We start from the raw sequence: 12,999 nt of genomic DNA, 5'->3' as shown, positions 1-12,999 counted from the left end.
AGGCCTTAGAAGGAAGAAGAAAAAATAATCAGAAGATGGCGAGAAAAAAGCTTCTCTCCAGATATAAAGTAAAAATACGTGGTCAAAATGCCAGTGCTTTTGCTCCCATATAGCTTTCAAAATAGTGGCTGATACTTTATAAAAAGATGGCTACTTTGCATGCTCACTAGCCTCTTGTCATGACTGTAACTTCTTCAGCACGTGAAACTGTATGAATCTGTACAGTCTACAAAACTATATTTGCTATCTAGAAGTAGTTAGCATTGACTTTGTGGACCTGCAACCAGCACAGAACGTGAGGAGCTTAGTATTACTATCACTCTTACTTTTCCTGATGCTTGTTAATAATCGCTTGAACAAACAGAAGTTGAGGTTCTTTGGGAAACAATCCTTCTTCACAAGGAGAATAATATAGACTGTCAAATTGAAGCATGGTTTGCTTTTGTGTATTTGTATACAGTACATTTGTAGTTCTGCATGCCCTTTTTAAGATGTAAAAGGGCTCTCCAGTTTGCTAAGGCCATAAAATAGCGCTAACTATATGAAGCCAAACTGTCAGAACAGTTCAGATAGTGAGTTGTAGTAGTGTTCATTTTAAATTTTTTCTCCATTTAGGAAAGACTTGCTGCACAGCTGGTGGAAAAGGACAGCAATCTTCAAAAGTGGCGTGAAGAGAGAGATAAATTAGTAGAAGCTTTGGAAGTACAGCTCAAGACTTTGGCTTCTAAGACCATACAAAAAGATAAAGAAATAGCAGAACTGAAACAGTCTGTCCTAAAGGATTCGGGAAAGGTCAGCTTTTTATTTCTTACCTTGTGAATTGCTTCCCATACGTTCTGCAAAACACTGTTCTTTGCATTTTGGCTGTATTTTTGTTCTTAAACACTGTCATATTAATATTTGCAGCCAGCTTAAAATAAGGCTGGCTTTATGTTCTTTTCAAACTGAATTTGTGTCAATGGCTAAAGTTTCAAAATATTTAGTAGTGCAAATAAATGCACAAGTTAACTTGATCCTTTGTTTGCAAGGTTGGACTAGAAATCTTAAACTGACTTTTTCCTGTAGCTTGTAGCACTTTGTCCCAGGCTAGGCTGAACACTTGGTAGGAAATAGTTTTCTCTGTTTCTTTCTTCGAGTGCTTTTCTGATCTAGCATGTAGAATGGCATGAGATGAAAGAAATTAGGAAAGCTGAAAGAAAACTACGGAGGCAGAGAAGGAATGATTTCTCAAGTTACTTTTTTAAATTTGTGTCCAGCTCTTAACCAGGATAGCTAATCTAATTAGAAGCATAGGACTTCAAAAGCTAAACAGAAGACTGAATTAGTTACTCCTCTGTGGATGTTTGAATTCAGTCTCTCTGGGTGCACATGCTCATAACAAAACTACCACAACTGCTGACTGTTTCACAGCAACAAGGACTTAATGGAAAAAATAGAAAGCTGAGCTTCTTATACCTTAAGGAAGATGACTGAAGCACATAAGTAGAGCAAAATAAAATAAAAATTGTATTACATCTTTCCAGACTATATGACTTCTTTACTTCCAATAGTGGCCACACAAATAATTTAAACTATTGTGGTTTTTGTTGGATAGTTCACTGTTCTAGCCTACAGTTCTAAAATTGATGCTATTGAGTAATTGCAGTTTTGCTCATGTATATGTTAATTCCTTTTGCCAATCCTGTAATTTTGCAATTTTTACTATGTTTATTAGGATAATGAAACTGTGCTAGAACTAAAAAAACAGTTGGCTGATAAAGAAGACTTCATAAAGGAATTGAAAAAATGCATTAACCATGAAAGCCTTCAGTTTTTACCAGAAGTACCTTTACATGAAGAAAGACAAGATAAAGGGGATTCCTCTGTAAACAGAGAGGTATGATTAGTACATACTAACAATGTTTGTTATATTTGGAGAAAATAATTGTAGTAATTGTTGTTCTGTTCTTTTCTCAGTATATATTTGAGATACTAGGAATATCCCAAAAGTTGTAATTTCAGGAATTTCAGTTAGAGCAGGAATTTCAAAATGAACTGTTAAATATACTTTTAAAAGCTCCCATCTTCCCAAAAGAAAAGCTTGTGTAGCTTATCATGCATTCTCTACTAGTCTTGCTGATATAATTCTAGTATCCAGATAATGAAATTTGCAAGCTCTATCACATTGGTCTGTCTTGAAAGAAAAAAACAGGGCTGTTAGATTTCCCCGTTGATTATCCCCATGTGTCCAAGCAAACAGCATGACCAGCATGATTAAACGTTTGTGGCTGGTGCTATTATTACTATTGGAAGATCTTCAGATGCAGTTTTCTTGTTTATGTGGCATGAGGAAAAGGCTAGCTATACAGCTTCAGAAGTAGCTTCTGTTTTGTTCCATTCATTAGCTTTCCTGTGAAATAGTTGTTCCCAACAGCAGTGCTCACATCAGTCTCATTCTGTTTGTTTGAATTGACCTAACTGGCTTTACTCTTCTTGTTCCCATGATGGGTTATTCATGGACATTCACTTGTTATGAATGAGGAGAAAAGCCAACTGGTGTTGACACAGTCATTGAGAATGCTGTGAGAGTATGAAGGCAATAGATGACAAGGTGACCAGGATCGCACACCCCTAGATAGAATCTCCCTTCCACTTTCAGAGACAGAATATTGAAAAAGATGGACTGTTGATGAGACCCAGCAGCTCACATCTTACAATCACATCATGAATAGCTGCTACCAGCTTCCCAGACTTGTGCTGTCTTTTAGTCTAGGTGCTCACTAGGTGTCTGTGCTTGAGATTTTATAATATAACTTTAGAAAACTCAGTGGGTTTTTTAAGGTTTGTTATATAGGATAATCTTTATTCATTCTAAATATTTACAGTTTATGAAGAAACAAAGCGAGACTAATCCAATAGCTGGAGAAAGTATTCCAATAAGACATGAAGTTAAAGAGAGTGATTCCACCAGTGCTTCTTCATTAAGTGAAACTGAGGTTGGTATGAAACTTTAAATCGCAAAGTTTTATAGTTGTATGGATCTGATAAATAAAAAAAATGGGTAGGAAACAGTGTCATGTCTGAACAATTCTAAAGTTATTCTGCAGATACCTTTTGACATGATCAGATCGCCTGATTTGAGAGCTTTTTGGTAGCAACAAAAGCTGCAGAAACATAACTTGGTGGTGAATTTTATCTGTGTGCTTTTGAAAACTTTCATTATAAAGTGGCTGATTAGATAAGCCACCTGGAAAAATACTTATAAAGCCATGTTAGCTGAGGATACTAACCAACCCTATGCAAATCTTTGATTGTTAACTTTCATAAAGTAGCAGTTATATAAAGAAAAACATTATTATTAACCAACTCATTCTTGGAAATGCAATGGTGGTGATACCCCCCTTCAGAATTCTGGCAGAGCCTGTTGAAGAGTCTTACTAACTTTTGGCTTTCCCTGAGCTTTGATCATTTTTTGTGAGGAGGAAGGTGCCCGTCAGAGTGAACCGGTATAAGAAATAACAGCAGCTAGTCTGTTTGGGACCCTACTAGCAGCAGTAGTAGCAGCCATCTGTCATTTCTCTATCCTCTGCTGTGCCCCCAGCAGCCTATCTTCCATGTTTCATTCAGACAGCTGCTGAATTCCCTTTGGTACTCTAGTCACCAGCTGAATTCCTGCCACAGAGGAAGAAGAGTCAGGGAGACCACAGCTCTGGCTTTCTTGCTGAGAAAAACAGGGTTGGGTAGATGGTGGACAGTAAGTCCTGCTGGGGAAGAAGTAAAAATTGACCTTTCTGTCCCACCCCCACTGTGTGGTTCTTGCTGTTTGGCTGTGAGGTGGTATGAGAGAAAATCTTCAGCTTGTTGACAACGTTGCTGTCTGAATGCCTGGGCTTTCTCCAGGGAAGAAAAAAGTGATAAGTCTCTTGCAGATTGAATTTGGCTTGCAGCTTGCCAGCTGGACCTTGTTATTCACATAATTAACTTCCATAGTGTTGAAGGAGAAGGGCAAACTCTCTAAAGATAGGCTAGAGAAAAATTCAATTTTTCTGCCTAAAGCTCTTGTACCTGCCTAGTTCCTAAGCAGCAGAATTGAGATGAAGATGATCATGTCAATTCTGCTGCTGCTAGCTGCATAAACAACCCAGTTGTTTGTGCCCTTGGGGAAAATGACCTGGAAAGTATCAAGCTGAATTCAGCAAGGAAAACTTAAGTTTTTATTTCAATCTATAACTGGGGGAAAAAAAAAGACCCCCTAGAAAATAAGGGTTAAATTCCAGTTATAATTGGAGTAGAGTTCTTCTATCATAAAAATTCTGTAAACTAACATCTGGAAAACTGATTGAATGCTTACTTTACATATCCTTTTCCAGGGGGACTGCATTATAATTTTTTTAATCTCATAATTACTTAAAAACTTGTTTCCTTAAAATTTCTATACATCGCAGGAGCATTCAGAAACTGTCCTTGACTCTTCTGAAGTGTCCACAGAAAATGGAAGAACTAGTCGGTTCCCAAAACCAGAGATGGAAATCCAGTTCACACCTCTGCAACCAAATAAGGTAGAGGTAAAGCATCAGGGCAGCGCCTCACCTGTGACAGTTAAAATGCTCAAAACAAGAAGGAAAAGGAAGAGTGATGAGATGGATGAGGTATGACCTAGACCAACTAACAAAATGTTGTGTAGTTTTTCAATGTATTACTGTGATATTTTGTTAGAACTTTATCTGATTCTTATTGAGATTACTGAGGTCTACAAATACCTTAATATATTGGGGGGTGTAGGGTGTGAAAGAAGTTTGAATATACATGAGTGGTGGATCTCCGGTCTCTGTTGAATAAGGCCACAGACTTCAATTTATCCAGACTCTGCCCCATGTCCCTGCTTTGCGTTTCCTCTTTGCCTTTTACACTGCACTCTCCGTGCCGGTACCATTTGCTCTGTCTCCAGCTCTCCTTTGTGGGATTGCAGACCAATTCTACAGAATTGCTAGTTTTGGCTTAGGCAACTGTTGGTATCAATTCTCTCCTAATACTCAATTACAAATTAAGCTTAATCAATGCATTTCAGAGCTCCAAGGCCACCTCCTTCTTTTTTTTTCCATCATATGAGGGGCTGCACAGAACTGCACCAGCACCTAACTTCGCTGTTTTCTGTAGACTTTAATTCATCTTCAATTCATTCAGTTGGGCTAGGTTATATGCTGCAGCCTTCTTAATGTGCTGTGATGTTTATATGTGAGCCTGAGACTCCACTGCAGTTGAGGATGGTATACGTTGTTCACTGCATGTTACCAGCGTACCTTTCACCGGCATTAGCACCAACACAGCTATCTCAAGGCTACCTAAATACCACAGTCTGGTCTTAGGGTTTTGTACCTGTAATGCTACTTAGGGGCCTTATTTGAATCGGTAAGGACTTACGCAGTTGACAGGTTATAAGAAGGATATGACTTGGCTAATGTCTGATGTCTTTCAAGTGAGTGAGCTTGTCCCAGCTGTAGAGTGAAACATTTGCTTTTCTAGCATCTCTTATTCAAGCATTACCAAATGATAGCTTTATCTCAGTTAAGTAGTTAAGGGGAATAATCACATCAGTGATTTAGTGTTCAATGGTATTTCCATAAATCCACTTATGTATTTTGCAAAAAAAAAAAAAAAAAAACAACAACCTGGATTGCAAAAATAACTGTTAAAAGCTGTGTAAGTTAAATTATCTGGAATTCATGCTTTATTCTGGGATAATGTCCAGAGTGGATTTAAAATTTTTGCATCTTAAACCAATTTCCTTCAGGAGTAATATTTATCAAACAGATGGAAAACTAGAAGTAAAAAATAACCAACCTTCTGAAGGCACTGGAAAAACTGCTGAACCTTATCTGCAGATGAATATATTTCATCTAATGTACTTATCCACCTTTTCAAGGCTACTATAACAATTCACTTAAATCCTTTCATAGTGTATTGGTCCATACCTTCATCGGATAACACTTAGTTACCAAACTTTTTTAAGTTTAGTTATGTAATGCTAACTTATTTTATTGCTGTTTTATTCATCTGAATATTACTCTTAAATATTTATTTTTGCATTACATGTGCCAAACAGATTAGTAAACTGTTCAGTAACTTTAATGGTGTCTCAAACTAGTAATGGTTTTTAAATTCCTCAGAACTGAAAAGCATATTGTCAACACTAAAGCTAGGGACAAATTGGAAACTGTTGATGGTAAAATGACTGTTTGTTCACCTTAAAGTATTTTTTTTAGAAATGAACAAAATTGAACCTTGTACAGAGTCCAATCTTTAACTGAACAAAACTAATAGCCATGCTGACCTCTAACAGCATCAGAAAAGGGAAAAGAGGATTTAGTTATCTGAAATCCATTGCATTTCTTCTCTAGAAAGCTGTACACACAAATCAGCTTCTTATACTTCGCATACATTGGCTTTCTATTTTAGTCTAAAGTATCCAACTGTATCTTCAATGGATTTGTCAATGTGCAGTTTTGCTTCACATGGATCTTCAAAGAAAAGTTTATGTAGAGAGATGTCTTAATTCTATTGTTAAGCTGTTAGTAACAATCTGTTTTTATCATTGTCACCATAAACCTGAATTTATACTTAGATTTATTGAGTTACTTTCAACTTACATGTTCGCTTGTTAAATACCTCAATATTGGATGTATAGGAAATAATCGAGAGAAGAGAATTTCAAATGGCAAAATGGTTTACCTACAGGTATTTCTAGTTCCCTTAAAGTTTATTTAGCATTTGAATAGTTACCACTATCCAATATTAGCAAATACCTCCCTACTGTTAGCCATAGCATTTAAGTTTAAGCAGTGGCTGTTTATTTGACATAAATAATTATTTCTGGAAGAAAGTTAAAACTTATGTATTTATTTCCGTAGGATTTTGTGAAAAGTGAGAACAAGAAAAATGCAAAATCTGTTATGGCTTTTAGCTCACCTTCTACAAGCAACAAGAAAATGGTTTGTTTTTTTCTATTTTTGAAGATAGTTTGGTGTTTTCTGTAATGCATATCTGTAACTTCCTGGATATGTGAAAGGAGCGAACATTCTTACTCAACAATATCTTACCTCACTCAAGTATATAGATAAGGTTTCTTAAACACTTATAGAATTTAAGAGGAAGAAAACATAAGCTAACCAAGGAGAGAGAGTAAGTCTGTTTGCCAAGTGTGTACTGGCTGTATTGTATAATGATTTGGAGGAAAGGATGTTGTTGCATGTTGAATATCAGGAAAGTCAAGTTTGAGTGTTTTAATAAGTGCTGTTGTAGGTGATGCTCTTGAAGTAAAACTAAGGTTTAGTTAAATGCATGTCACTTAAATGCACAACAATTATAAAAATGTCTTTAAGCTGCAGTACTATCCTGGGCAAGTTCGGAGGGTGGGTACTGTATTTTTTCCTATCAGTTTCCTTATGTTTTATTTATAATTAAACAGTTTGTGTAAAGAAATTCGCTACGACTTGGAATCGATGTTTAAAGAAACTGTTTTCAGATATCACCCATGCCCTGAAATACCCGAAACATTGACAACTTTTTCTGGATATAGAATGAGATACGCACGCAGCGAGCAATGTAGACAGAGGTGGTGTCAGTAGCGAAGCTCAAAATGTCAGCTTAAAAATAACATTGAAATAAAATAAAATGGAATTAAATTTGAAGGTAAGTCAGACTTCAGCTTACATATTGGTCTTGTATTTCTGTTCAGATGTCTACTACACAGATGTCTAGAAAAGAATACCCTCTAAGAAAGCAAGAATCTACATCAAGCAAAAGGTCAGCTAGAAAAAAGGATGGAACACTACAAAAACTTGGAGGCTTTTTTCAGAGTTCTCCTACTATTATTCATTCTAAAGGTTTGTACAGAATAAATAATATTTATTTTATGTTTTCTGGGCATTGTGTAGTGGCTTGTTTCTCCTGTGGTCTGTTAATGTACATGTTATTAAAGGACATGTCAGCCATGTTAAGTAGTTTATGAAATAATGGAATCTGAACTAGGGACTGCTATATTGAATCTTGCAGAGTGGAAAAGGCTATCTTGATTGCAAGGACCACACAGTTTTAAAGTATTGGTTAAGTGTAAAAGGTAAGCTTGGTGGGATTAGAAGCCACTAAGAGTTAGGAGGGGAACTAACTCCGAATTCAAAATCCTACCTATTTCTCTAAGCAATTCCTTTTTTCCATCTCTACCCTTCCCTGTTTTGTTTCTGTGGAAAGTGTAATAATGACTTTTGATGCGTGTATGTGTGAGAGGAAGATTAGTTCTACAGAATATGAAAGCTATATGATAATATAGAATACTTCAATAAACTTCCTATATGGTGATTAATGATCTTCATTATATTTAAGCATAGTTTTGGGAATATTAACTGCTAGGCATCTTCACTGAAGGACATTTCTTTTTTCTTTCCTACAGTAACGTACAACCTCTGAGGTTCTATAGCTTAAAAAGATTAGCAGAATGCATAAGCGATGGTCAGTTTTAAGTCCCAAAAGACATTCTTATCTGGCTAGTTCAAACATTCATTCAAACATTCAGTGTAGATAGTTAAAATTTAAGATCTCTACACCAATTTGAAAAGTTGCTACAGAATACGTTATTTTTATGTTCTAAAATAACCTAGTTGATGATAGTGGGATTGTTCAAAACTTTCCAGGTTTATCATATCTGTTCCATGGGGACAGCATATCAATAGAAACCAAATTCAGACTATTCAAAATTTCAACCTGGAATTACTTAATTCAAGTAAGAGTTTTAGTTTGTAACCTTCATTACCACATCTGGTATTTTCTTTCCCCATTTGCATAACTTAGTATTTTTGGAGTTTTCTTCTTTTCTTCTACCTCATAATGTGCAAGTACTCATCTCTTTACAGATTTAGTACTAGTTTGAAACTACGTAAGTGTATAAATTTAGGCCTGCTGTCCAACTCCTGCTGAAGTCTAACTTCTAGTGACATCTGAACCTGAATTTATTTTAATATCCCATTTGAATGTAAACTTTAAGCTCTTGCATCCAAAAAGCTGTTTCAGCTGTAGAAACCATGGTGGTCAAATAAAATGTCTGAATGCTTAAACTTCATTCTGTTTATTTTTAACTACTTTTTTTGTATTCATTAATTTTTTGAGGCTCACTAAACCAGTAAGATACTGATTTATGATTTTAAAAAATTCTTCTAGCAAAGAAGCTGATAGCAACAATAAGCTCTCCAAAGAGCTCTCCGAAGTCTTCAGAACCAGAAAGTCTCAAAGAAAATGAGATCAAGCCAAAAAGAGCGAAGAGAAAGCTGTATTCAACTGACATTTCCTACCCTCTAGATATCTCTCTTTCTTCGGTAAGTGCTTACAGGTTACTCTAACGTAATACATTTCTATAATCTTTGCTTAAAATAAATTATAAAGGGGACAGAACAAACTTGAAAGTCTGGTCAATTTGCTTAAGGGGGTTGATAGTACTAGCATTTCTTGATTCTAATTAGCCATTCTTTTTGGTAATGTTTTGCTACTGTTTTTCTTTATTTTGTGTTCTCACCTCTCTTCTGTGTTTGACTGTGACTTAATCAATAGGTGATATAAGCAATTTTGGAGATTTCTTTCTATTTGGAGCCATAAGTAGTTTAGTTCTGGTAAGGGGGAATGCGAATTATTCTGCTACAGTAGCTGAGTCATAATGTTTTGTTTCTTCCAGTAATTAACTGGCATAACATAACTTGTTATGCTATACTTTTTATGCTATGCTAGTTAACTGTAGCATAAAGAAAGAATAGAAATACAGACCGTTTAAGGATCCATTGATTTGGAACAGCACGATCAAAGCACTAAAGAAAATTCTGTATGTACAATTAACTTTGCAGTGGAAGTGAGTGCTTAAGGTAACTTCAAATTCCATTTATGTCTAGCTGATCTTTGGGTTACTTTAAGATGTGTATATATCTGTGCTTTTACAAAGTACAGTTCAGACCGCCTGCTGGGTATGTTTGAGCTGTGTTGTCCTGTCTAAGCCAGTTTATGACGGGTCTTAAGTGCCAAGGCTTGATGTACTGTTCCTGAAATGCAACTTCATGACTCTCAGTAGCTATGGTGCTGAGAGTACTCCTGTTCTGTTGGAACTACATCTTCTAAATCTGTTTAAGCCTTTCTTCTATTCATGATGGTGAGCATTTGTACATGCTGCGTTACCTCATTGAATTTTCTTCATTCAAATTTTATGAATGAAGGAGGCGGAAACCAAAATGTTGTCTGTTAGAAGATGAAGAAAATGGGACAGAACTACAGAGACAAAAAACTCAGAAATATGAAATTGAAAGGAAAAATGAAAGACTGAATTCTGGGAAAGTGAGAGAAAGCTACAGAAATTTAAGCTGTAACTGTGTTCTGAACACCTCATTTCACAAAATGAGTATTAGAGTTGAGAAGTGAAACTTGCCTTCAGATTTTCTTCGGACATTTTTTTAAGATAAATGGAATTTTGTATGTTCTTAGCATTTTGTCGCTTCTAATCAAGCATCTTTAAAATGGTCTCTGTCCTATAAACATCTGGTTAAAAGAAGCTGTTTTCAGAATGAAATTTGCCTATTATGGGGAAAAAAAACATGTAGTTGATTACATGGGTCTAGAAGTGTATGTTAGCCTTCTATAAAGAAAAAGTTGAGTAACTCTTGAAATATCTTTTTCAGACTTTTATAGAACAAAATGAGAAGGAAAGTGATCATCTAATCATCAAGCGACGGCTCCGATCAAAAACAGCTAAATAATCTTGAAGCATGTTTGTACTTCCTAGTCAAGACATATTTCTATTGTATTATTTTAGCTGATTGTATATAGGAGGTAATAGATACTTTGTCATGCTACTAAGCTTGTATATAGTTATGTAGAATATTTCTGATGGTTTCAAGCTTTGACTCCATTAAAATTGAAATTAGCTCAAGAAAGCTTGTATCTTTGGTTTTGTTTTTTTTTTTTCCCACAGGAACTGTTCCTTAGTTACCCATTGTGCAGTGATAACTACGCCTCTGCAGAATGGCTTAAATTCCTGTTTTCAGGTGGCTGGTATACTTACCCTAAATTTGGGGTGGGGATGTTAGGGGGAAGAGTACACATCATGACTTGTGCATCCTTAAATTCTTTAATACTCTTTCTTCAGGGATTATAATATCCATAAATGTAATCTGCTATTTCAAGTGACACAGTCTGGTGTAGACATCTGAAAGCTTATTCTAACCATCCAGTCTTCAACTAGAACAGGTACTTCTTGTACTAAGGTTTTAATTCATAATCAAGTGACTGTTCTTCTCCAGCTCTTCTGTTTTCTGCTGTCTGGTCCAGGTATCTGGACTGAATTCTTTCAGGGCTATAGACGAGTACAGCAGTGAAGACTTACCTGAGGTAGATGTTACTGATTTTTAGACAAGTGTCATAGCTGGAGGCATAGTAAATATACAAAGTCAAGTCATGTAACACTCCTATACAATGGGGTGTACTTGCCATATTTATTCTTTGTCTTTCTCAATATTTCATCTGCATTATTCCATGTTTAGCAGATGTTTTCAGTCAGCTGTTCATCTTGACCCCTAACTTGTTTTTCCTGAATAATTTCAGTTAATTTTAGAACCCATCAGCGTGTGCTTGTTTAGCTGGATTGTTCCTTCCATTGTGTGTAACCTTGTGCTTGCCTGTGGTGAGATTCATATTCCATCATGTTGCTTTGAATGACAACTTGATTGCTCCTCATTAAATCATCAGAGGCTTATAGCTCTTGTTTTACCCACACCACCACCCCCCCAAAAAAAATAAATAAATATTTCCAAGGTAAAATGCAGGATTGGAAGGATGTTACATTACTTGATTTTTGGATGTATGATTTCTTTATTGATTGAAATGTATGGGAAGTAATAGAAATACCTTCAGCCACTTGACATCTCTGAAATTTCTGATTGATAGTGTTTGTTCTTCTCCCTACCAAATGTAAAGTTTCATAGTTTCAAATAATTTATTCTTTTAGCTTTTGTGGGTAAAAAAAAAAAAAGTGACAACTTTATTTCAATTAATTGCTGTTAAATTGCAATTTAGTCATCTGTGCATCTAACTAGAATACAGATGCTATTAACAAAGTCAAGCTACTACGACCTTCAGGAACTCTACTGCATTTTGCCATCTGTATTGTCAACTTTTCTAAATTCTCGTACTTAGTATTAGAAGCTCAACGGTGTTGCTGAGCTATATGGAAGCTATATTTTTTTCCAGAAAGAAAGCTGTTCTTTCTGGAAGCCATTTGAATAGGTGTTCTTAACATATTTGCTGAGTACTGAGCATTACAGTACCTGTACTTATACATGCGATTTTAATATTTGTCTATTTCACTTACTCCAGGGTATTTTATTGCTAGGATAGCCTCTGTAACTGTAAAAACTGCACTGAATTAAATTCATAAGTGTAGATGTGGTCATCATACTTCATGATTAAAAATTTCTAGTATCTGCAGAGGTAACACGTTCCCTTTGCTTTCTTTGGTCAAGGGATAATGATTTTTGTACTTCCTACAGCTCTTGAAGGTTGAGCCTGTATGTTAGTAGCCTAGAAAATGAATCATGATCTGTGTACTCCATTGTCCATGTCAGGATTATCAGTTCCCTCATGAGGAGGAAGTATGTGACTGTAAAAATGTGATTTAAAAAAAAAAAAAACTAGGAAAGCACTTGTTTGATGCAATAATATATCAAAATGTTCACTGTCAATTCTTTGGAAGTAACAGAAAATACCTTTTCTTGGCCAGGATTATAGCTAGCTTGATGTTATCCTCCTTTCAGCTCCTTTTCTGAAGGACCAAGCAAAAAGGTGTTTTAGAACATCTTCCTTTGTCTTCTGAATTTTGCTGATAAATACTGTAGTTAAGTAAAAGCTGAGCATGAATATACATCCTCATTTATTCTAACCTTTCTGTTCAACTTAATTGTTTGGCTTGGAGTAAAGAGAAGACATCTGATATTTAAA

The 12,999-nt window shown here is 35.6% G+C and overlaps 1 protein-coding gene across 1 annotated transcript in view; it reads left to right on the top strand.

The window, feature by feature from the left end:
* Positions 1-10,954, top strand: part of KIF20B (kinesin family member 20B) — a 39,362-nt gene extending 28,408 nt beyond the window's left edge. The window contains exons 27-34 of the mRNA XM_035567414.2: positions 616-792; positions 1,715-1,876; positions 2,865-2,975; positions 4,425-4,628; positions 6,888-6,968; positions 7,715-7,862; positions 9,190-9,344; positions 10,686-10,954. Of these exons, the coding sequence (XP_035423307.1) occupies positions 616-792; positions 1,715-1,876; positions 2,865-2,975; positions 4,425-4,628; positions 6,888-6,968; positions 7,715-7,862; positions 9,190-9,344; positions 10,686-10,763 (1,116 nt within the window). The 3' untranslated portion in view covers positions 10,764-10,954. The remainder of the gene's footprint in view (positions 1-615; positions 793-1,714; positions 1,877-2,864; positions 2,976-4,424; positions 4,629-6,887; positions 6,969-7,714; positions 7,863-9,189; positions 9,345-10,685) is intronic.
* The last annotated feature ends 2,045 nt before the right edge of the window (positions 10,955-12,999 follow it).

This window comes from Cygnus atratus, chromosome 7 (assembly GCF_013377495.2).
Source record: "Cygnus atratus isolate AKBS03 ecotype Queensland, Australia chromosome 7, CAtr_DNAZoo_HiC_assembly, whole genome shotgun sequence".
Lineage (NCBI taxonomy): Eukaryota > Metazoa > Chordata > Aves > Anseriformes > Anatidae > Cygnus > Cygnus atratus.
Note: the sequence above shows the minus strand (reverse complement) of the source record. Positions and strands in the feature narration are given on the sequence as shown.